This window comes from Girardinichthys multiradiatus, chromosome 17, assembly GCF_021462225.1.
Source record: "Girardinichthys multiradiatus isolate DD_20200921_A chromosome 17, DD_fGirMul_XY1, whole genome shotgun sequence".
Classification (NCBI taxonomy): Eukaryota; Metazoa; Chordata; class Actinopteri; order Cyprinodontiformes; family Goodeidae; genus Girardinichthys; species Girardinichthys multiradiatus.
This window is the reverse complement of record NC_061809.1, coordinates 7,318,268-7,341,684: the sequence shown is the minus strand read 5'-3', so window position 1 is coordinate 7,341,684 and position 23,417 is coordinate 7,318,268. Positions and strand designations below refer to the sequence as shown.

Below are 23,417 nucleotides of genomic sequence, written 5' to 3'. Positions count from 1 at the left end.
AATAGAAGGCTCTTATTTACCCCAGCTTTTGGTTTTTGGTTAAAGAATCTTGGATTAACAGCTTCCTGCTACACTCATATTCTGGAATCAAGCACACTGAACATTTTTGTTTGCATTATGTTGGGAGACTGAAAAAGCTTGAATACTTCAGTCTTATAAATTTTAAGGACAAATAATGCAATGTCACACCAGCGAGTTTAGTGTTACACACCCATTGCCGGTTCAATAGAAAAGGATGTACAGGGCAATGATAAAAGGGAAGGGTCAGATGTGACAAGCGTACAAATGCTGCTGAGAAAGAATGACTGCAAACTCAATTATCATTCCCAGAGGATTAAATATGGGATCGTCATGTGTGAGATAAGGAGGCTTTCTGTTGAGTTGGAGATGGAGAGAGAAATGTTTAATGGTGTTGTGTGTTTGCATGTGTGTGTGTGCGTGTGTGTGTGTGTGCGTGTGTGTGTGTGTGTGTGTGTGTGTGTGTTTGTGTGTGTGTGTTCTTGTACTTGTTGCTGAGTGAGAACCATTTTTCGTATTTTTATCGCAAAGTGAGGACATTTTCCTGGTCCTCACTTTTTCAAATTCCGTTCTTGGGACAGGGGTTAGATTTAGGACTAGGGTATGAATTGAGTTATTGTTAGGGTTAGGGTGAGTTATTAACTGGTTAGGGTTAGTGTTAGGGTCAGGGTTAGGCACTAAAAATCAAGGAAAATGAATGGAAGTCAACCGAAAAGTCCTCATAAAGATAGTAAAACACGGATGTGTGTGTGTGAGTGTGTGTGTGTTTTTGTTCATTAGCACATAAAAGCTTGGACAACTGCTGTCACTATTCCTGTAAATAGATTTATTTTTTATTGTCTTTTTGCACCACTAGTGGGCTTTATTTTTTCTCATTTTTTGAAAGTGAGCTGACAGGAAACAGGGAGAGAAAGTCAGGAAAGACATGCAGCAGAGGTCAATGGGCCAGGTCTCGAACCCGAGACGGGATGAATGGAAAGAAGGATAGATGGAAGGATGAAGTGATGTAGCAAATGTTTTGCCAACACAACAGATTTGCTCTCCAAAAACTAAACCTAATGCCCCTTGTCTCACACCTATCTGATTGGCTTTGTAGCAATGTTTTTCATGGTCATCTTTGAGAAAGCCTAAGTGATGCAAATCTGAAGATTTTTTTAGTAATCTTGTATACAGTTATGAAAGCCATGGTTTGTTCCTTACCTCAGTTTTAAAGTCCCAGGTCAGTATCATGGATGGTCCCAACCTCGATCTTATAGTCTCGCCTCAGTCCTTTTCTCAATTTTTAAGCCCCTATTCAGTGTCATGGTTTGGTTCTTGCCTCGGTCTCTAGGTCCTGACTTTGTTCTTACCTCAATTTTGAAATGCGGGTTTGTCCTTTTGTACAGTTTTAAAGTCCTTGTTCAATATCACTCATTGGTCCTTACCTCAATGTCAAACCGTCAGTTTATTGTCATGGATTGTTCCTTAGCTTGGTTCTGAAGTCACGCTTTGGTCCTTACCTCGGTTTTTAAACTCTGGTTTTCTACAGTTTTTATACGTTTACCTCAGTGGACAGAAACAATATTATTTCTTTGTCCAACAATAAAGAAAGTCCAGAAGAGAAATAGTTATTTTCCAACCAAAAATTGTCTGTTGATGTTGTTGTTTGGTTAAAGTGCACATTTAAAACGTGAACTGCACATGATCCAGCAGTGTACTTACTTTCAGATTAGCATTATCATCAGTAATGAATGCTCAGGACAATGTGTGGACATCTGCACATAGGTTATTTGTTGTGGTTATGGCTCAGCCTAAATTTTAGCGAGGGACTGTTTGAATGCTACAGGCAGCTATAGTTACACTTGTTTTGTTTTCTTCATACTGGTTATGTGGTTGGGGATTAACATTTAAAACAAGTAAGTAGGTTTGACATACAGGCTGGTACCAAACATCTAACATCTAGCAACATGAAGGTTTTTCGTGTGTCCCAACTTAAATATCCAGCTGGCATGCTGTAAAACAATGCCCCATTATGCCGTCTATGTGAATTTGTTTTCCTACTGAGAATATTAAGACTACAGTTATATCAAGAATCAAGAATCTCTTTTGCCATTATGGACCCATAATTTAATCTTTGTATCGGTTTTGAATTATATGTATGTTTCTTAACATTTCTTACACATCTGCTGACTGTAAGGAAGATTTCAACTATCTGATTTTTTTTGCATGTTCCTGACAGACATGTAGATGGTTGCATACATAGATCTGAGTCATATTGCTGCATGTTTTTTACCATATGCTCTTATGCATCCACTATGTAGCTTTACTGCTGCCAAAATTACCTGCTTAAGCCTAAAAATCTCTTTTTGAATTAAGTTCTCAGTGACCTTTTGGCTTCCAGGTACCCACCATCTTCTCGGCAGACATCCCATAAAGAAGGAAAGGAGTGGCTGAGATCGCATTCGACAGGAGGCCTTCAGGACACCGGCAGCCAGTCCCCACTTTCTCCTCCAGGAGCTTCTTGCATCACCACTGGAAAATACCACTACTCCAACCTTTGTTAGTGTTTAAAAATACCTAGTTATATCTTCTACTAAAAAATACCTCTATATTGTCAGTTAAATTGATTATAGGTGTATGATAAGAAGAATAGGGGTATTTCGATATATCCAGATCACAAGATATGAGATATTTTAGCAGTATCATTCGTCGACCTAGAGTCCCAGTTTTGTTTTCATAACTAATTTTAATACTGAAAAACATTGAAAAATACTGTATTTTGAGTTTTCACTAATGAAATGAAGGTTTCATAAATTTCAAACTCTACTTTAAAAAGATCCATATTCGGTCTTGAATCATCCAATGAAATGCAGTCCAGATTCACTTAAAAACTGAAAAGGTCTTTAGTTCAGCTTATGGGCAAAACATAGTCAAGCTTACTGTGAGCGGCGCGGACTCCGCACGCACTGTCCATGGATCTTTGAGGTTTCATAGTTGAGCGTACCAATTTCTTGCATTTTTTGTGACAACTTTCTACAATTTCCACTGTTTTTGCCATGGCGTCACCGGAGAATGGCAGTAACGCTATGCGCACCTACGACCGGCTGCCTGGAGCTGTGTCATATATAAAACAGTGTGATGTGGAGACTTTTTTCCCACCGAACAGTTTATTGTGTGAAACTGTGTTTGCGGCCGTAAAAATTGAGCTTTGCGCAGACAGGTCTGGTAGACATCTGCTTTGAGTCCACCCGTTAGTCCGCGGGGTCAAGTACGCCTTACTATGTTTTGCTCTTTAGAAGTAGATACCACCTTTGCCATTATTAGCCGCTCACAGTTAGCCAGTCAAAGTGTTCCAACAGTGCTTAAAAAATTATTCATGTGTTATCTGTCAGTTTGTTTCTCTGTTAAAGCGTCACCAAATTGCAGCCACAGACATTTTTAAGAAATGATTCCTTGATGCTCGTTTAACTGAGTTTTGTCACCCAGCCCTAAAGTGGCCAACTCCACAATAAAGGAAGTAGCTATAGGCTGCCCTTAAAGTGGGGTGGAAGTCACTAAATTACGTCATTGCCTAATTCACATAATTAGTGACGTGCATCTAATGGTAACAGATGCTGTCAGAGAGAAGAATAACGTCATGGCAGAGACCAAAAAATGAGTAAAAAACACCCTAATAACCCTAGAACTAAAAATGAACTTTCTTCTACAGAATCTTCAAGCCTCTAATATTGTGGCTAACATTGCTACATTGTCTGCATCTAATTTCTGTGCAGTGAGCCCAACCAACATCAACCAGTATAACCTGCCACCAGGGAACAACAGCAGCATGAGCCGCTCCAACAGCATCCCTGCTCAGGACTCCTTTGACCTGTATGGAGAGGGTCACCCACTAGGCGGCAGTGCAACCTCCCTGGAGGATCGACCGCGGGCCATCAGTCGCTCAGGTTCCTTCAGAGACAGCACTGATGAAGGTAAGATATGCTTACGAATTTCTCTCCTATGAACCTTTTAGAAGTCAAGGTAGCAATCAGTGAAGTGTTGAAAATACCTCGTACATCCAAGAAAAGGTCATAAAACTAACAGACTTCTCAGGTTTTGAGTGTAATCGTTTGAATTATCTACACTGTATCTGTGTTCCACAGTACATGGCTCATCCTTGTCTCTGGTCTCCAGCACATCATCACTTTACTCTGCGGTGAGTCACTCATGGGAACTTTGGGAAATCTCATAAAACACTGTGATAAAATAAAATTTGATGCCAGTAATGTTTTGCTTTTTTAAAAGTGAAATGAAATTCAGCTAACAGCGTATCTCTCTGTCAAGTTCGTCTGTTTTTATTAAAGTTATATTGGAAATTTCTAGAGCTGCAAGGAGCGAAAGTAGCCTTGGTAGATAAGACTAGAATACTGTTAGCCTCAGTCGTAACAATCAGGGAGGCTGCGGATTAGTTTTTGCAAGCAGAACTGACTATCATACTCTTCTGCCTCATTACTGCAGCTTTAAAATTGCAAAGTCTTCTATTTTTGCTGATGTTTATGCACTGGTAAAACTTTTTTTGTTTCATAAACAAAATTCACATGTCTGCTTGATTTTATCATTCTCAGTGTCAATGATAGTGCTTTTTAATTTAAATGAGATTGTAGATTGTATAGTTACCTTGCATGCTTGCCATTTAATAGGTTTTCTGACGTTTGTTCTAATTTGTCACATTAAGAATGGAATACGTCTTTGAGAGGCAAAGAAGTGCTTCTAACTGAAGTTTTCTTCTCTCTTACAGACTGAGGAAAAAGCCCACTCTGAGGTAAGACTAAGGAACAGCACAAACATTTCTCTGTTTGCATGCTTCGCTTACAGTCACTTGTGCTGCATTGCATTTGTCATCAGAAGTTAAGAACAATTGGAAAACTCCATTTCACCTTTGGGCAACTTCTGGTAGGAAAACTGTTGTTGGCTTGGATTTCTAATCATAGTCAGCCTAGTCACTGAGCACAACAGTCAGTAAATCCTGATAAGTTTCAGGCTCAAGCAGAAAAATTCAGTGTGACACCAATCCCACGGCTGAGGTCCAACTTCTGATTCAAAAGGACCACAGCGGAGTAGAGTGGCGTAAAAAAAAGTCTTTAACAACCTACATATGTCTTATGTTTTTTGTCACATTGAAATGTTTCAGGTTAATATAAGTCTAAACCCGAACAAATATGAAAAGCTGTTTTTAGATGATTTCATTTATTAAAGGAAAAAGGCAAAAAAAAGTTATCCAAGCCAACCAAAATGTATGGGTATGTGAAAAAATTCAAGGGGTACTTCTACTTTTGTAAACCACTGTAATGTGTTGAAACAAGGAAGCAAGGAAAAATTTCTGATAAATTTTGTTGAGTCGGATTACTATTATATATTACCGTGGACGACATTTCCGATGGAAGATCTTGACTAAAACAAACCCGGAGCACTTGTATTACAGGAACTAATAGTTTTCTGAGAAATCTTAAATTGTTCTCTTACAGTTGCAACCAGATATTTACATTGATTTATAAACTGTTTAAAGATACATATAACCATTTAATTTATTTTTGTCACTCTGATATGAAATCAGACTGACTATTTGCTGTTTAGGTCAGTTAGGATACCAAAGCTATTTCTGTTTGCCAGAATAACAGGAAAGAGATTTTTTTACATTTTACTTTGAGAATTTTTGCTTCTAATCTTTTTAGATTCAGACGTTTACATACACTAAGATTACTATGCCCTTCAACAATTTGGGAAAGCCCAGTTGATTTCTGACTTTATAACATTTGAGTTAATGAAAGAAACAAAGATGGATGCCTTTTAAGGCAACACCTCAAACACATTGCTTCTGTGTATGACATCATGAAAAATCTAAAGAATTCAGGATATCAAGATATCAGAAGGAAAATTGTAATCCCCCAGAAGTTTGGTTCATCCTTGAGTACCTGGATGCCTGAAGGTGTCATGTTCATCTGTTCAAACAAGTATATGTGAGTACAAACAGCGTGGGAATGGCCAGCCACCATACAGTTCCAGAAGGAAATTGGTTCTGTGTCCCAGAGATGTGCGTGATTTGGTGCAAAATGTGAGGATACCAACCCACACCTGTCAAAAAAAAAAGCAAAAGACTTGTGAAGATGCTGGCTAAATCGGCAAATTTACTTGGAGACAAAGACATCAAAGTGTTTGCCATACATGCCTCTTTTCTGATTAGCTAACCTTGAAGTGTTTGGCCTCAATTACCATCATTACAGAGTGTAAGTGAGAAGCTACCAAGCCTGAGAACACCAATTGTTAAATAGAGGGTGGTTGCATCATGTTGTGGGGGTGTTTGCTGCAGGTGAGACTGGTGCACTTCCAAAATAGAAACATGAAGAAAGAACATTCATGTGAAAATGTTGAAGCAACATCTCAAAACATCAGCCAGGAAGTTAAAGGTTGAGCACAAATGGGTCTTCCAAGTGGACAATGAACATAATCATAAAGCCACATTTGTCACAAAGTGTTTTAAGGGAGGACTGCAGTGGTTAGCACTGTTCCTTGCAGCAAGAAGGTCCTGGGTTCGACTCTGATTAGGTTAATTGGTTTCTCGTGTGTGCATGGTTGTTTGTCCTGTGTGTTTCTGTGTTGCCCTGCGATGGACTGGTGACCTGTCCATGGTGTACCCTGCCTCTTGCCCGTAGACTGCTGGAGACTAGCTCCCCTTTGACCGTGTAGGGAAGAAGCAGGTATAGAAACTGGATGGATGGATGTTGTTTCAATAAATCTAAAAAGGTGTGTGTGAGCAAGGTGGCCTACAAACCTGACTCAGTAAAACATGTTATGTCAAGAGGAATGGGTCCAAATTCCAGTAAGTTATTGTGAGAGGCTTGTGGAAGGATACCCAAATATTTGACCCAAGTCATACAGTTTAAAAGCAAATTCTTAGGGAAATATATAGAAACTTCTGACTTTAAAGAAAAAAATAAATTATTTTTTGTTCTTCTGGCATTCAGCCAATAGAAAGAATTCAGGTAATCCTAATTGAACTAAAACATGAAAGATTAAGTCGTGTTTCGTGTTAGACATTGAGAATAAAAAGTGTCTTTTTATGAAGTGTATGTAAATATCTGGTTCGAACTGTATGTGATCATTTTTTTAAATATTCTCAGGTATTTGCAGGTACCATTGAACCAGGTCTTTAATCCATGCTTCCCTTGCTTTGCCTCTCATTGTTTACTTTTGGGTGTGGTTTATTAGGTGGTGTCTCTCTGGCCACTCCAGCTCTGTTTGATGTAAGCATGCAACATAGTGTTAATTTTGACTCTTTTCTTTTCAATCAAGGGCCAAACTGTCCAAAATTCCACGGTAATCCCCCCTCACTTTTTGTTTTTACACTTGACTTCAATATTTTTGACACACTTTACTATGTAACTGCACTTTTCTTCCCTCATTGATGTTAATCAGCATGAGTATAGAAAGTTTTAAAGTCTATTTACACAACACACATTCACCTCTGCTCTCCTGTTTAAAACCAGCAAATCAGAAAGCTGCGCCGGGAGCTGGATGCCTCTCAGGAGAAGGTGGCAACCCTCACGTCTCAGCTGTCTGCCAACGTGAGTTTGTTTCTTTCAAAGGATGCCGTTAAACAGACGGCTCATTTCCATAATAACCTCCTGTTAGAGAGAACAGCTTGTCTCAACTGTGGAAGCAATAGAAATCTGGTCTTGCTTTCTGCTTTTAGCCATCATATGTGTGTTTTGTGACTGTTTTATTATATTGTTGTTGGTTTGATCCTGCTGTGCAGATTGTCTCTTTGCTTTTGTCTCACCCAATGAGGTTTTCTGCAAAAATGGGATTCTCTTCTCTTCGGTGCAAGTACAAACACTCACATATAAATAACTGAGTGAGAAAATGGAGCAGAGAGCATTAGTTTTGAGGTGAAACAATGGCTTAAAAAGATCTCCGAACCCCCAACAAAGTCTTTCTGCTGAACTGCAGCATCAGAATGTGCCTCTCCTCCTCCTCCGCCAGGTGCCTGTTCAAGTGTGGAAGCAGACTTTGTCTCCTCTGCATTTTGTCTCCTCTGCATTTGCCTCTGCTTTGTCTCCTCTGCATTCCACTTTGACCATAAAATACTGCAAAATCAATGCTGGAAACTAAACAGTAGAGAAACTTGAAAGATATAAAAGAACACATTTAGGAGTGTTTTGCAGAACCTTTAACTGTATTAATAAATACATTTTGTACCATTTGATTTCATGTAAAACCTTTTTACCACAGTTGTTTGCCATTTTTAGTAGAAAGTAGTAATTGAAATATTCAAAAATTTTCGAGCAACAGTCTTTCTGTTACTGTTTGACATTTTAGAAGTTCTTTTTCTATGGAAGACCGATGAATAGTAAGAATTGGCTGCACAAGTTTGGGTCAAAATTTTACATACAAGCTCAAATATATACATAAACTTTCCTTCATAACTGGTCCATTAGCAAGATTTACCTTGACCACACGTTTTGTAGGCATCACCAACTTTCTGGCATTATTCTGGCTGAATATATTGGTCACTCTACTTGCCAGAAGTATTGCAGCTAATTTATATTGGTTGGTTTCTGGGCAAAGATCTGGCTTTTAGGTGTAGTCCACAAATTTTTAATAATGTTGAGTTTGAGGTTGTTCCAGAGGTTTAATGTTAGTCTGCTAGATAAACCATTGGATTGTGTTTGGATCTATGTCCAGCTGGGAAACCCCAAAAAATCACACTAAATTTTGTTCAACTTTCAATAATCTGTCTCAATCTGCCAACCTCAGATGAAAGGAAATTGATTATAAAGATAAGGAAGCCGGACATGAACTACAGTAGAAGCTACAAAATTTAGGAACAGCAGTGTCCCTGTCCACAGTGAACCCCAAGTTTTACTTCAACATGGACTGAGAGGCTGTCGGCTAAGAAAGAACCCCCTGATGCAAAATCAACACTTTACAGCTCAAGTGCAACCTCCAGCTGCCCACTTGAATAAGCCAAACGACTTCTGGTGAAAGGTTTTCTAGTCAGAGAGACAAAGGTCGAGCAGTTTGGCCACAATGATACGAAGAATATTTGGAGTCAATGTGAGACTTTAGACTAGAAGCCATCAAATATGGCGGTGGTAGCATCATGGTCAAGGTCTTTTTAATTCCCAGTGCACTTTATCCAAAATCCATTTAAAACTTAAGCACAGATGGGTCTTTCAAAGTCGAATGGTCCCAACATACATCGAAGCAGCATTTTAAATGGCAAAAGCAGGTATTGAATTCCCCAACCTGAACCCTTTTGAACATGTTCCTAAAAGCTGGATCTGTGTGAAGACACCATCCAGTTTAATTAAGCTTTAGCAATTCTAATACAATGAGTTTTAGAATGAATATCCATCCACGATTGTGCCAAAAGCTTGCTGATTGGTTTGGTGTCATGTGGACAGACAGATACATACACATTTTTTATATAGAGAATTTAAAAATGTTTCTTCACTTACAGATTCAGTTTATAGTCACAAGCTGTGATGTATCTTAATGTGACAAAAAAAAGGAAAATTTGCTATTTTCAAATTTGTCTGGGTCTCTTACAGAGGTGTCTGGTCTTTTTTGCAGGAGTGTACAGGTCCTTCTCAAAATATTAGCATATTGTGATAAAGTTAATTATTTTCCATAATGTCATGATGAAAATTTAACATTCATATATTTTAGATTCATTGCACACTAACTGAAATATTTCAGGTCTTTTATTGTCTTAATACGGATGATTTTGGCATACAGCTCATGAAAACTCAAAATTCCTATCTCACAAAATTAGCATATTTCATCCGACCAATAAAAGAAAAGTGTTTTTAATACAAAAAACGTCAACCTTCAAATAATCATGTACAGTTATGCACTCAATACTTGGTCGGGAATCCTTTGGCAGAAATGACTGCTTCAATGCGGCGTGGCATGGAGGCAATCAGCCTGTGGCACTGCTGAGGTCTTATGGAGGCCCAGGATGCTTCGATAGCGGCCTTTAGCTCATCCAGAGTGTTGGGTCTTGAGTCTCTCAACGTTCTCTTCACAATATCCCACAGATTCTCTATGGGGTTCAGGTCAGGAGAGTTTGCAGGCCAATTGAGCACAGTGATACCATGGTCAGTAAACCATTTACCAGTGGTTTTGGCACTGTGAGCAGGTGCCAGGTTGTGCTGAAAAATGAAATCTTCATCTCCATAAAGCTTTTCAGCAGATGGAAACATGAAGTGCTCCAAAATCTCCTGATAGCTAGCTGCATTGACCCTGCCCTTGATAAAACACAGTGGACCAACACCAGCAGCTGACACGGCACCCCAGACCATCACTGACTGTGGGTACTTGACACTGGACTTCTGGCATTTTGGCATTTCCTTCTCCCCAGTCTTCCTCCAGACTCTGGCACCTTGATTTCCGAATGACATGCAGAATTTGCTTTCATCCGAAAAAAGTACTTTGGACCACTGAGCAACAGTCCAGTGCTGCTTCTCTGTAGCCCAGGTCAGGTGTTTCTGCCGCAGTTTCTGGTTCAAAAGTGGCTTGACCTGGGGAATGCGGCACCTGTAGCCCATTTCCTGCACACGCCTGTGCACGGTGGCTCTGGATGTTTCTACTCCAGACTCAGTCCACTGCTTCCGCAGGTCCCCCAAGGTCTGGAATCGGCCCTTCTCCACAATCTTCCTCAGGGTCCGGTCACCTCTTCTCGTTGTGCAGCGTTTTCTGCCACACTTTTTCCTTCCCACAGATTTCCCACTGAGGTGCCTTGATACAGCACTCTGGGAACAGCCTATTCGTTCAGAAATTTCTTTCTGTGTCTTACCCACTTGCTTGAGGGTGTCAATAGTGGCCTTCTGGACAGCAGTCAGGTCGGCAGTCTTACCCATGATTGGGGTTTTGAGTGATGAACCAGGCTGGGAGTTTTAAAGGCCTCAGGAATCTTTTGCAGATGTTTAGAGTTAACTCGTTGATTCAGATGATTAGGTTCATAGCTCGTTTAGAGACCCTTTTAATGATATGCTAATTTTGTGAGATAGGAATTTTGGGTTTTCATGAGCTGTATGCCAAAATCATCCGTATTAAGACAATAAAAGACCTGAAATATTTCAGTTAGTGTGCAATGAATCTAAAATATGTGAATGTTAAATTTTCATCATGACATTATGGAAAATAATGAACTTTATCACAATATGCTAATATTTTGAGAAGGACCTGTATAACTCTTACCTCCTGATCGCTAAGTCTTTTGTTCATTAAACTGGTATCTGCTGTAGTGTATAAAATTAAAATGTCATCTCCATTTCCGTTTGATTTGCGCTTAAAGCATTTCTGACATTATCTTGTAGGTATAAAGATTGGCTTCTTGATTAATTTTCCCAGCCTTAGAAAGGTGGAATCTTCATTTACTATAACTGCAGTTGAACAAAAATAACCCAAATCCACTTTTCGGGAAATTATATTCCCCTATATTTCCAAAGGTATTCAGACACCCTTCCAAATGAATTAATACAGGTGTTCCACTTTCTTCCATGGCCACAACATGGCATGAAGATTGTTTCTACATACAATTGTTAAAGAATGGGTTACTGTCAGAAGCCCAGTGAATTTACCTGTTATCTGTTAATGGTGTCATAAGAAATTGAATCAATAGGGAAAATCAGAAATCAACTTATGCTCTTCTAAACCTTGTTGACAGCCATCACAGAAGCCTTGAAACTTGTAGTTGCAAAGGGTTGGCCAATTCCACATTTAAACCTATGTATTAGCCGTTGGTGGCATTTAAGTTCATGTGTGTGCAAAAGCAAATTTCTTAATACTTTTGACAATGAAATGTATTTTAGCAACTCATTAGACCCAAATGGTTCTTCATCCAAAATCCTCTCTACACAAAGCTTCAAATGTGCGAGGATTGAGGTTGTGTTGTCTTAGAAAATGGGTCACATTTATAACATATATTCTCTGGCATTGTATTCCCACTCATGGAGAGCAGAGCAATTCTTTACTGAAGATATTGTGACATCTTTGAGTAGTGGATCTCTTTATTAGAGGTATTAAGGCACATTTGAGGAGTGAACCTCCTTTTTGGAGGCATTGTAACACCCTTGTGAAGTTTATCTCCTCCTTTGTGGCATTGGAACATCCTTGAGGACTGTATCTCATCAGCCAGCATTGACAGTGAAGACCTCTCATTATCTAGTTTTATTCTTTTGTGTGACATGAACCTTTTACCCCTGTGTGACATGAACCTTTTACCCCTGACCTCAAGAAGTTTGGAAAAATAGGCAGATGCACTTTCTGAGGAATACAACAGATTGTTCATCTGGGACGCTAGACTAATCAGCACCTCCTTAAGGGGGGACAGGTGGTCTGTGGGAGTGAGGAGTCGGAGCTCACAGGTGGAGTTGGAAGAAGATGCAGAGTTAATAGGATGGGTCTGAGGAGTTGGCATTTCTAAACGTCGAGACCTTCATGGATTCCACCCTGGAAACTGAGTAACATTTGCATGATTGGGTGTTTCTCTCTGTGCTTATTTTTGAAATTGCAGTTCCTCACAGTTACACAAAGATGGGGAATCCTTTAATTTTATTTAGACAGTTTTATGCAAACTGGAGGCTCAATGATAAAACGCATAAATGTGTGTGAATTCATGTGATTCTCTGACGTACTTTGATTTGTCTGGGCATACAGCCCATCTTCCTGTGACACACCAGGCTAGACAGGTGTCTCAGGGTGTCTTTCTGAAGATGACAGGAAGAGTAGGCATTACATACGTACAACCAGACACAGACAAGGACACATACACATAAAAATCATTGCAGGGCAAATATTGCTGTCATAGACACAAGGCTTCACAAGGCCGTCATTCATGAAGGTAACTCCACAATTTTTTATGACACAACAAATTCCAGAAAGGCACAGTCCTAGCTGACAGATTCAGCTGGACAGATGGTACAATTTTCCTAACCTGCTGTCATCCTTCAGCGTGTTGCTGCTGCATTCCCAGGTGACAGATTGAGTCATGGAGAAAAGCCTTTCTCTGATGTGTATACCACACATTTTACTCCATGCTTGCTTACCAGTAGTCCGGAGAGACATGATGAAATCCATGAGCATTAATTTGATCTGCTGAGCTGTAACATGTCGTTCGGGAGGTTTTGGGCTTTTTTACTACATTAAATATCCCAGCAACAGTTTTTTATTATAACATACAGTCCAGCCTTCAAGTTATTTAAGAAAACAAACTCTCCACAGGCTTGTTAGGTCCTCAGTTGTCTTCAACAGCAACCAGTAGTCCAGTCTGAACTGCATAACTGGGGGAATATTTAGATAAATAAGGTTTTTCCAAGCATTTTACAACAAAAACCTGAAAAGAGTCAATACTTTATAGAACCCCCTTTTGCTTAATTGTAGCTGCAGGTCTTTTGCGGTATGTCTCTCCTAGCAAAACACATTGACATACTGTCATTTATGTTCATTCTTCTTTGCAAAACAGCTCAATCTCAGTCGTTGTGGAGGTTTTGTCACAGAATCTCAGTTGGTTTTAGATCTAGACTTTGACTGGGCCATTCTAACACATTATTGGGCTTTGATTTAAATTGTTCCAATGTAGCTATGGTGTTATCCTTGGGGTACTTGCAATGTTGTAATTAGCTAATTTCTGAAAAAGAAATGTTTCATTTGATTTTATTTAGGATATCAGCGTAAAGGGGGCTGAATAAAAATGCACATGTTTTTATGTAAAGAAAAACTGAAAACCATGTAACCATTCTCTTAACAAGAAGGCACTAATTTGTGTTGCTCTGTCACATAAACTGCCAACAAAATGCCCTGCAGTCTGTGGTTTTTTCTGTTAAACATGATTTTTTTTTCTTAATCCTTGTTATTCTGGAATTAAATCAGAACATCTTAATGCGGATGGTGTGTGTCTCTGTGTGTCTGCAGGCTCACCTGGTGGCAGCCTTCGAGAAGAGCCTCAGCAACATGACCTGCCGCCTACAGAGCCTCACCATGACCGCTGAACAAAAGGTATGCGAAGTTCCGCCCTGTACATCAAATAAATGAAAACAGCATTAGAAGGAGGAGAAACTGGTCGATAGAGCAAGCTGTGTCAATTCTATGGAAAGGTGGCTGAGGATTATGGGATTATTTTTGGTGTCTTTAAACTTTGGTCGCTGCCAAAGTAAGTAGTCTTGCTCCTTTTTTTATTTGTTTCCCTAATATCTCTCGAACTGCCACACTTTAAACAAAGTTAAGATTGTTTGAACTGCAAAGAGATAATACTTTTGAATCTGCAAAACGTCCTATGAATATGTTAGCTCTACTGGCTCGATATGAGCTTCACACTGATCACTACATCAGCATCAATATCTTTAGCTCAGAGGGCTAATGGATAAATCAGACTGGTGGGAGGACTTTGACAAACAATACTGTTCTAACTTTTAATTAAAGCAGCCAGCCTATCTGCAGGTCTCAGTGGACTATGGTGGAAAACAGCATAGGAGGTTCCTTCTCTTTCATGAAGTCAACGCAACAAAAAGTGCAGCTTTTTTCTCCCTTAGAGCAGCGGGTGCTGGCTCCTACATCTAATGGGAAAACTTTTCCTTCTCCCTTTCCATTTCATTAAAAGCAGAAACAAAGCCAAACTTAGGTAAAATTGGTTCACATCAAAGTAGCTTATGTATTGATTCCAAAACAAAACAAAGGAGCCTAGTCTGGTCATTGTGTGGCTGTATTTGTTTTTTTCCAGGCTACAAAGATTCCATGCCCTCATAAGTAGCTTTTCTGTGATGCTAAAACGAAAACCTCCTGTTCCTGTCTTCGTTTTCTCGCTCCAGGAATCCGAGTTAGTCGAGTTGAGAGAAACCATAGAGATGCTGAAGACCCAGAACACAGACGCTCAAACGGCAATCCAGGTGGCGCTCAACGGTCCAGACCACCTTCACAAAGGTAACGGAACCAGCATGGTGTTTCTGCTGTATGAATCGTTTTATACTGCTGTGAGAAGTATTTGCCTTCCTGCAGATAGATTTGTTTTATGTTTCAGATCATCAAATAAATCTTAATTTTAGATGTAGATAATCTGAGTAAATACAAAAAGTAGTTTTCAAAGGATGATTCCATTAATTGATGGAAAAGCTATCCAGAACCAACCTGGCCATTTGTGAAAGAATAATCGCTCCCTTGTTAAATAACGAATTAAGTGTGATTAGCCACATTTCGACTGGGGACATTATCGGCCGGTGGAAGGAGTACTTCGAGGATCTCCTCAATCCTGCCATCACGCATTCCCTGGTGGAAACAGAGGGTGGGGACTCGGGGTTGGACTCTTTCATCACCTAGGCTGAAGTCACCGAGGTGGTTAAAAAGCTCTGCGGTGGCAAGGCTTCGGAATTGGATGAGATCCACCCTGAGTACCTCAAGTCTTTGGATGTTGTGGGGCTGTCATGGTTGACATGCCTCTTCAACATTGCGCGGCGGATGGGGACAGTGCCTTTGGATTGGCAGACTGGGGTGGTGGTCCCCCTTTATAAGAAGGGTGACCGGAGGGTGTGTTCCAACTACAGGGGGATCACACTCCTCAGCCTCCGTGGTAAGGCCTACGCCAGGGTATTGGAGAGGAGAGTCCGGCCGATAGTCAAATCCCGGCTTCAGGAGGAGCAGTGTGGTTTTCGTCCCGGCCGTGGGACACTGGACCAGCTCTATACCCTCTGCAGGGTACTCGAGGGTTAATGGGAGTTTGCCCAACCGGTCCACATGTGTTTTGTGGACCTGGAGAAAGCATTCAACTGTGTCCCTCGTGATGCCCTGTGGGGGGTGCTCCAGGAGTATGGAATCGGTGGCTCTTTACTAGGGGACATCCGGTCTCTGTACAAGCGGAGCAGGAGTTTGGTTCGCATTGCCTGCACTAAGTCGGACCTGTTCCCGGTGCATGTTGGACTCCGGCAGGGCTGCCCTTTGTCACCGGTCCTGTTCATAACTTTTATGGACAGGATTTCTAGGCGCAGCCAAGGGCCGGAGGGGGTATGGTTTGGGAACCAGAGAATTTCGTCTCTTCTTTTTGCAGATGACGTGGTCCTGCTGGCCCCATCTAGCCAAGACCTACAGCATGCACTGGGGCGGTTCGCAGCCGAGTGTGAAGCGGCTGGGATGAAGATCAGCTCCTCCAAGTCCGAGGCCATGGTTCTCGACCGGAAAAGAGTGGCTTGTCCTCTTCAGGTTGGAGGGGAGTTCCTGCCTCAAATGGAGGAGTTTAAGTATCTTGGGGTCTTGTTCACGAGTGAGGGAAGAATGGAGCGGGAGATCGACAGACAGATCGGTGCGGCCGCCACAGTAATGGGGCGCTGTGCCGGTCCGTTGTGGTGAAGAGAGAGCTGAGCCGAAAAGGGAAGCTCTCGATTTACCGGTCGGTCTACATTCCTACCCTCACCTATGGCCATGAACTTTGGGTCATGACCAAAAGAACGAGATCCCGGATACAAGCGGCTGAAATGAGCTTCCTCTGTAGGGTGGCCGGGCACTCCCTTAGAGATAGGGTGAGGAGCTCGGCCATCCGGGAGGGGCTCGGAGTAGAGCCACTGCTTCTCCACATCGAGAGGAGCCAGTTGAGGTGGCTCGGGCATCTATACCGGATGCCTCCTGGACGCCTTCCTCGGGAGGTGTTCCAGGCACGTCCCACCGGGAGGAGGCCCAGGGGACGGCCCAGGACACGCTGGAGGGACTATGTCTCTCAGCTGGCCTGGGAACGCCTTGGGCTCCCCCCGGAGGAGCTGGAAGAGGTGTCTAGGGAGAGGGACGTCTGGGTGTCTCTGCTGAGTCTGCTGCCCCCGCAACCCAGTCCCGGATAAAGCGGAAGACGACGAGTACGAGTAGCCACATTTCTGGACAGCTGAATGGAATTTCACCAGCCACACACAACCCTGATGACCGCCAGACGTGTAAAATCAAGAAAACCAAATAGAACCTGTGTGACAACATGAAGTAGGTTAAAAGATCTAAAAAGGCAACACAATATGTCGCAAACTAAAGAAATTCAAAAACATGTCAGAATAAAATAATTTGCATCATCAGTCTAGAAATGATACAAAGCTCTGTCTAAGGCTCCAGTGAACCAGACTGAGAGTCCATCCATCCATTTTCTATACCCGCTTCTTCCATAGTGGGTCGCAAGGGAGCTGGTGCAGGAAGCCAGAGTACCAGGAGAGAACCCACGCATGCATAGGGAGAACATACAAACTCCATGCAGAGTCGAACTGAGGACCTTCTTGCTGCAAGGCAACAGTGCTACCAACTGCGCCACCATGCAGCCAGTGAGAGTCATTATCAGCAATTGAGGAAAACATGGAGCATTGGTGATCCTTCCCAGGAGTGGCCGATCTTCCATATTTCCATCAACAACTCATCCAGGAGGTCCCAAAAGAAACCAGAGCAGCTAAAGCTCTGCAGGCATCACTCACCTAACTGAAGGTCACCATTCAGCAATTAAAAAAGAGTGTGGCATAAATTGGTATCTGTGGAATTCCGAAGCCAAAACTACAGCTGACCAAAAGGAACACAAAGACCTGTCTTACAAAAGGCTTTTGGTAAAACATTCTGTCGACTGACGAGACAAAAGTGGACCATTTTGTAATGTGTGCGTCTTGTTAGATATGGTGTAAAGCCAACATGGCATGTCAATTCAATTCAATTCAATTCAGTTTTATTTATATAGCGCCAATTCACAACACATGTTGTCTCAAGGCACTTCACAACAGTCAGGTACATACATTCCAATTAATCCTAATCATTGAACAGTGCAGTCGGAGTTAGCTTTTTATTCAAGTCAGGTAAAACAAATCATCATACCAACTGCCAAACAAAGTGATGGTATTGTGATAATTTCGGGCTGCTTCAGAAGCTGGATGGCTTGCCGTAATTGATAGAATCATGAATTCTCCTTTGTATCAGAAAACCCTGAAGGAGAATATTGTCACATTACATGGCTTCTCCAACCGGTCTGTGATCCGAAGCCAGTAGAATCTTTGAATGGTTTAAAATGGACAAAATTGAGCTTTTGGAATGGCCTAATCAAAGTACAGACACAAATCTGACTGAGATGTTGTGGCATGACCTTAAACACACAACTCACAACTTCATGCTGGAAAACCTTCCAGTATGGCTAAATTTATACTGTTCTGCAAAGAAGAGTGGACAAAAATTCAAGTCAGTTACATCTTTATACTGGGCCAGGATGGTGTGAATAGCTTTTCCCTGTAAACAGAATTATCATGTTTATCCAATAAGAAAAATTTGTTCGATGATCCAAAACATTTAAGCTAAAAAGCTAAAATGGAAGTAATCGGTAGGAGGAAAAATACTTTACCAAAGCACTGCACATACTGAAGTCATGAAAAAACATCAGTGAGCTGGAACAGTGACTCTGCTGTGATTAATGACCTTTTCATGCACCAGTCTCAGTGTAGCGTTACAAAGTCTTACAGAAAAAAACTACACTAAGTGTCACGTTTTCACCCGCCCGTCAGCTTAGTGTTTTTCACACTGAGGAATGCTTTGTCTGTTTCCTTCAGACCTACGGATTAGACGGCAGCACTCATCAGAAAGCATGTCCAGCATCAACAGCGCTGCCAGTCATGCCAGCATGGGCAGCTTGGGCAAGGATGCTGAGGATAAAAAGAAGAAGAAGAAGAGCTGGGTAAGTGGCAAAGGAAGACAGAAATTACCATGAAAATTACACAGTCAGGGGATAAAGAAAGCTTCCACCACTGCAAGTACAGTCATAGGAAGAGCTGTGTGCGCCATGTGATTCAGGAGCTGTAGAATCAATTCCTTTTCTATATGAGCCTTTATATAAGCCTTTCTTATCATTGTGAAGAAATATTGTCCCACTCCTCCTCCTAGGATTGATGCAGTTCATTATTGCTGGCAACTTTCTAAAGGTGCTGCCTTAGTGTTTCCATCAGGGTGAGCTCTGGACTTTGGCCACCGCAAAACCTTGGTTCTTTTCTTTTTCAGCCCTTTTGTTGCAGATTTGCTGCTGTTTGGGGTCATTGACCCTGTTAGGTTCAAACTTCATCTGTGAGACAGTTGATCTCACATCTAGTTAAAATGCTTGAGTATAAAGAGGAGTTTCTGATCAATTCAATGTCTGGAACGTACCCAGGTTCTGTAGCTGTAAAACAAGCCCAAATCATCAGACCTCCACCACCCTGCTTGACTTGGCATGAGGTGCTTGTGCTCTGTCCATTATGGCTAAACATCTATAGTTTTGGTTTTAGATTGCCTAAACATGTTGCACTTGGAGTTGTGTGATTCATTCAGATGCAATTTTGTAAACATGTGCTGCCATATTTTTCTAAAGAAGAGGCTTCCTCCTGGCCTTTCTTCAAAATGAGAAATACTTGTTCAGACTTATTCTAATTTTCCTGCCATATACTCTACACTCAACATGCAAAGTAAGGACTGTAGAGCCTTGCTTATGCTTTTTTCAATTACTCTGAGCATTCCATGGTCTGACATTGGGGCGAATTTGTTGAGATAGCAACTGTCTTTGGTGTTTTCCACCAATGGATGATCTTTCTTGCTGTAGAATGATGGAATTGAAAAAGTTTTGAGATTACCTTTTAAGCCTTCCCAATTTGATGGACAACAACAATTGCTTCTTTTGGTTCATTGTTGATGTCTGCTTCTCTTGGCATTTTGCTTTTGCAACCCATGGTGTGGTCACAATAAAGATGATCACTCAATCAATTGCCTTAATTTGCAGGACTTGGTTGATACTTTTACATCTTATGGGTGCAGCAAGAGTGGTTCTTAGTTTTTCCAGGATCATATTGACAGTCACTGAAATTTCATTTCTTATATGACTATAACTACAGTAAAGTCTGCAAAGCCCCTTAAACCACAAGACAAAACTGAAGATGGAAAGTCAAACTATATTAACGTCACTCAAGGATGTTGGTCTACACCTAGCTTATGAGTGTTTTTTAATGTAAAATCATGATTAAATTTAGAATAAACAGCATTGGGAAACCCAAACAGCTTGAAGGGGTGTACAGTCATGTGGAAAAATTAGAACACAGTTCTTTGTAAAGAAATGGTTACATATCGCTGTCTAATCTTTTTATTTGTCTATGGAAAGCTAGGTGATTTAGTTCATCTTCAGTGAGATGCTTGTTGTATCTATCTACTAGGTTCTAATATTGGTCTGAGGAAAGATTGGCCCTCAGTTCACTTTTCAGCACTGTGATGTTTGAGGGGTTTCCTGTATGTATATCCTGCATTAAAATCTGGGCTTTGACTCAGACATTTATATTTCTTAGTTTTCACACAGTCCTGTGTTCTGGTCTCCAAATACTTCAGTATTTGAGACTTATATTAGTAGCTTGCGGTCAGCTTTCAAGGTAACATTGCGTGGACGCCCAGATCTGGGTATGATGGCAGTTGTTTTGAATGTCCTCCACATGTAGGTGGTTTGTTGTACAGATTCTTTTGAGTCCTCTTTAAATTTCTTTACCAAACTCATAAGCCTCTAAAACCTTATTTCTGAAGGCTTTGGACAGCTTTTGGGATCTCACGATTTTGTTCACTCTTGCTTCCACAGAGGGGAAGGACTGAAACAGGGCAAACCTCCTGCAACAATGTTCCCACCATCTGCACCTGAAATGATATGCTTTTGTGTGATTTTAACAATTTTACATAGGAATAAATGATGGGGTGTCCTACTTTACTTTTATTGCATAATTTTAGTGGGGTTTTTTTCAGTGTTATTTAACTCTGCAGTACTTCTTTAATTTCTCATTATTAATATTTATAATAAAAATCGAAATATGTTAGGTGTCCTTACTTTTTCACATGACATGCTGCAGCAGACTTTAGGAGCCTAATTTTTTTTCTGTTTCCTGCTCTAAAATGTTTTGGACATCTTTGAATAACTTTTGAAAAGCAAATAGCATTATCGTTTTTCATTTTTAGCCTTTAAGTTTATATGTGTGCATCAGCCTGTAAAAATGTCCCAATGTGAAGCGCCTCCAACATTTACCATTCTACATATTTTCCTGTTGCTCTCACATTTGGGTTTTCATTTTTAAACAGCGGTTCTCACAAATGCTGACAAATGCCGTCAGAAATCATGTGTTGAAAAAATGAAAAACTGATTTGAAAAACCTTCTTTCTTCTGTCTGTCTGTCTGGTTTTAGTTGTTACTGTGCTGTAACAGCTCAGCATGCCTGGCTGTGTGCCTTTATTTGCTGCAGAGGACATATTAGAAGTTCTGTCTCAGCCATAGAGCACACAACCGGAGCTGCTTTACAGCTTCTGTTGAAGAGAAGTTTATCCTACTCTTCTATGGTTGCCCTTAAAAAGGAAATGTAAGCTAACAGCCATAAAGTTCAACACTGAGTAGGACACCAGGGCCTGTAATGTTAGAAAATCAGTTCAGTCTTCTGAATATTAACAATTTCTTGTCTTAAGAGCAGTAAATTATTTGTTTAAAATTTGTAACATTTAAAAATCACTGTATTTCTTGCCAAATTTCGGATTAATGTATTTACCACAATACCAACTAATTTAATGTGGATATATGCTGATTAAGCATTGCATTATGGCCTCTGACAGGTAAAGGGAACACTGACTAGCTGTTCATCGTGACATCTTTGAGGGGGTTGGGTTTACACTACTCACCAAAAGTTAGGGATATTCAGCTTCTGGGTGAAATTCCAGGATGAAAAGGCACTATAATGAAAAAATTCACAACAGGTGTTTGATCCATGAATCAACCAATACACTTCTCGGTTCAATCAGAATTGGTATTTAAACAGTCCTTGTCATCATATTGTTTAAATTTTGACATCATGATACCAAAACGAAACCTAACAGCTGATTAACAGTACCTCACCATTGCGAGGTTTCAAACAGGATGTTCTCAGACCTAAATGGCCACTGACCTTGGAGTTTTACAGAGTGTCATCAGCAGGTTGCAACAGAGATGCAGAGAGACTGGAAAAGTCACAGAATGTCATAGAAGTGGATGTCCTCTGGACACATCCCACACTGATGACTGCTTCATTGTAAACAGTGCCCTGCTGAACCGGGTGATGAATGCCACTCAACTCCATGCACAGTTAAAGCAGGTGAAAGGCACCCAAGTGTCACATCAGACTATTCAAAACCGAGACCAAAAATGGAACTATTTGGCCGAGCTTGTGCGGGAGGTCGAGAGATATCGACTAGAAATAGTCGGGCTCACCTCCACGCACAGCGTGGGCTCTGGAACCCATCTCCTTAAGAGGTGCTCGACTCTCTTCTACTCTGGAGTGGCCCACGGGAAGAGGCTGCGGGCTGGTGTGGGTTTGCTTGTTGCCCCCCAGCTCAACCGTCTTGTGTTGGGGTTTACCCCAGTGGATGAGAGGGTCGCATCCCTGCGCCTTCAGGTTGGGGATAGGCATCTGATTGTCGTTTCAGCCTACGCGCTGAGCAGTAGTGCGGAGTATCTGGCCTTCTCGGTGTCCCTGTCGGGGGTTCTGGATAGTGCCCCTCCCGGGACTCCATTATTCTGCTGGGGAACTTCAACGCCCAAGTGGGAAACGACAGTGACACCTGGAGAGGCGTGATCAGGAGGAATGGCCTCCCCGATCTGAATCCGAGTGGTGTTTTGTTATTGGACTTCTGTGCTAGTCACGGATTGTCCATAATGAGCACCATGTTCAAACATAAGGGTGTCCATCAGTGCACTTGGCACCAGGACACCCTAGGCAGGAGGTCAATGATCGACTCTGTTGTCATATCGTCAGACCTTCGGCCGCATGTTTTGGACACTCGGGTGAAGAGAGGGGCTGAGCTGTCCACTGATCACCACCTGGTGGTAAGTTGGATCCGCTGGAGGAGGAGAAAGCTAGACAGACTTGGCAGGCCCAAGCGCATAGTGAGGGTCTGCTGGGAACGCCCGGCGGAGCCATCGGCCAGGGATGTATTCAATTCCCACCTCCGGGTGAGCTTTGACCAGATTCCGGGGAATGTTGGAGACATAGAGTCTGAGTGGACCATGTTCTCCGCATCTATTGTTGATGCTGCTGCCCGTAGCTGCGGCCGTAAGGTCTGTGGTGCCTGTCGCAGCGGCAATCCCAGAACCCGGTGGTGGACACCGGCAGTAAGGGATGCTGTCAAGCTGAAGAAGGAGTCCTATCGGCTGTGGTTGGCTTGTGGGAGTCCTGAGGCGGCTGACGGGTACTGTGAGGCCAAGCGTGCTGCGGCCCTGGCTGTGGCAGAGGCAAAAACTCGGGCTCGGGAGGAGTTTGGTGAGGCCACGGAGAAGGACTACCGGTTGGCCTCGAAGCGATTCTGGCAAACCGTCCGGCGCCTCAGGAGGGGGAAGCAGTGCTTCGCCAACACTGTTTACAGTGGGGGTGAGAGGC

The 23,417-nt window shown here is 41.7% G+C and overlaps 1 protein-coding gene across 6 annotated transcripts in view; it reads left to right on the top strand.

Moving 5' to 3' along the window:
• Window positions 1-23,417, top strand: part of nav3 (neuron navigator 3) — a 250,336-nt gene that overhangs the window by 205,151 nt on the left and 21,768 nt on the right. For all 6 annotated transcript variants that reach the window (XM_047390367.1, XM_047390370.1, XM_047390368.1 and 3 more), the window contains 9 exons: window positions 2,399-2,556; window positions 3,771-3,968; window positions 4,140-4,192; window positions 4,775-4,798; window positions 7,327-7,350; window positions 7,521-7,598; window positions 13,954-14,037; window positions 14,847-14,958; window positions 18,576-18,700. In XM_047390367.1, coding sequence (XP_047246323.1) covers window positions 2,399-2,556; window positions 3,771-3,968; window positions 4,140-4,192; window positions 4,775-4,798; window positions 7,327-7,350; window positions 7,521-7,598; window positions 13,954-14,037; window positions 14,847-14,958; window positions 18,576-18,700 — 856 coding nt within the window. The remainder of the gene's footprint in view (window positions 1-2,398; window positions 2,557-3,770; window positions 3,969-4,139; window positions 4,193-4,774; window positions 4,799-7,326; window positions 7,351-7,520; window positions 7,599-13,953; window positions 14,038-14,846; window positions 14,959-18,575; window positions 18,701-23,417) is intronic.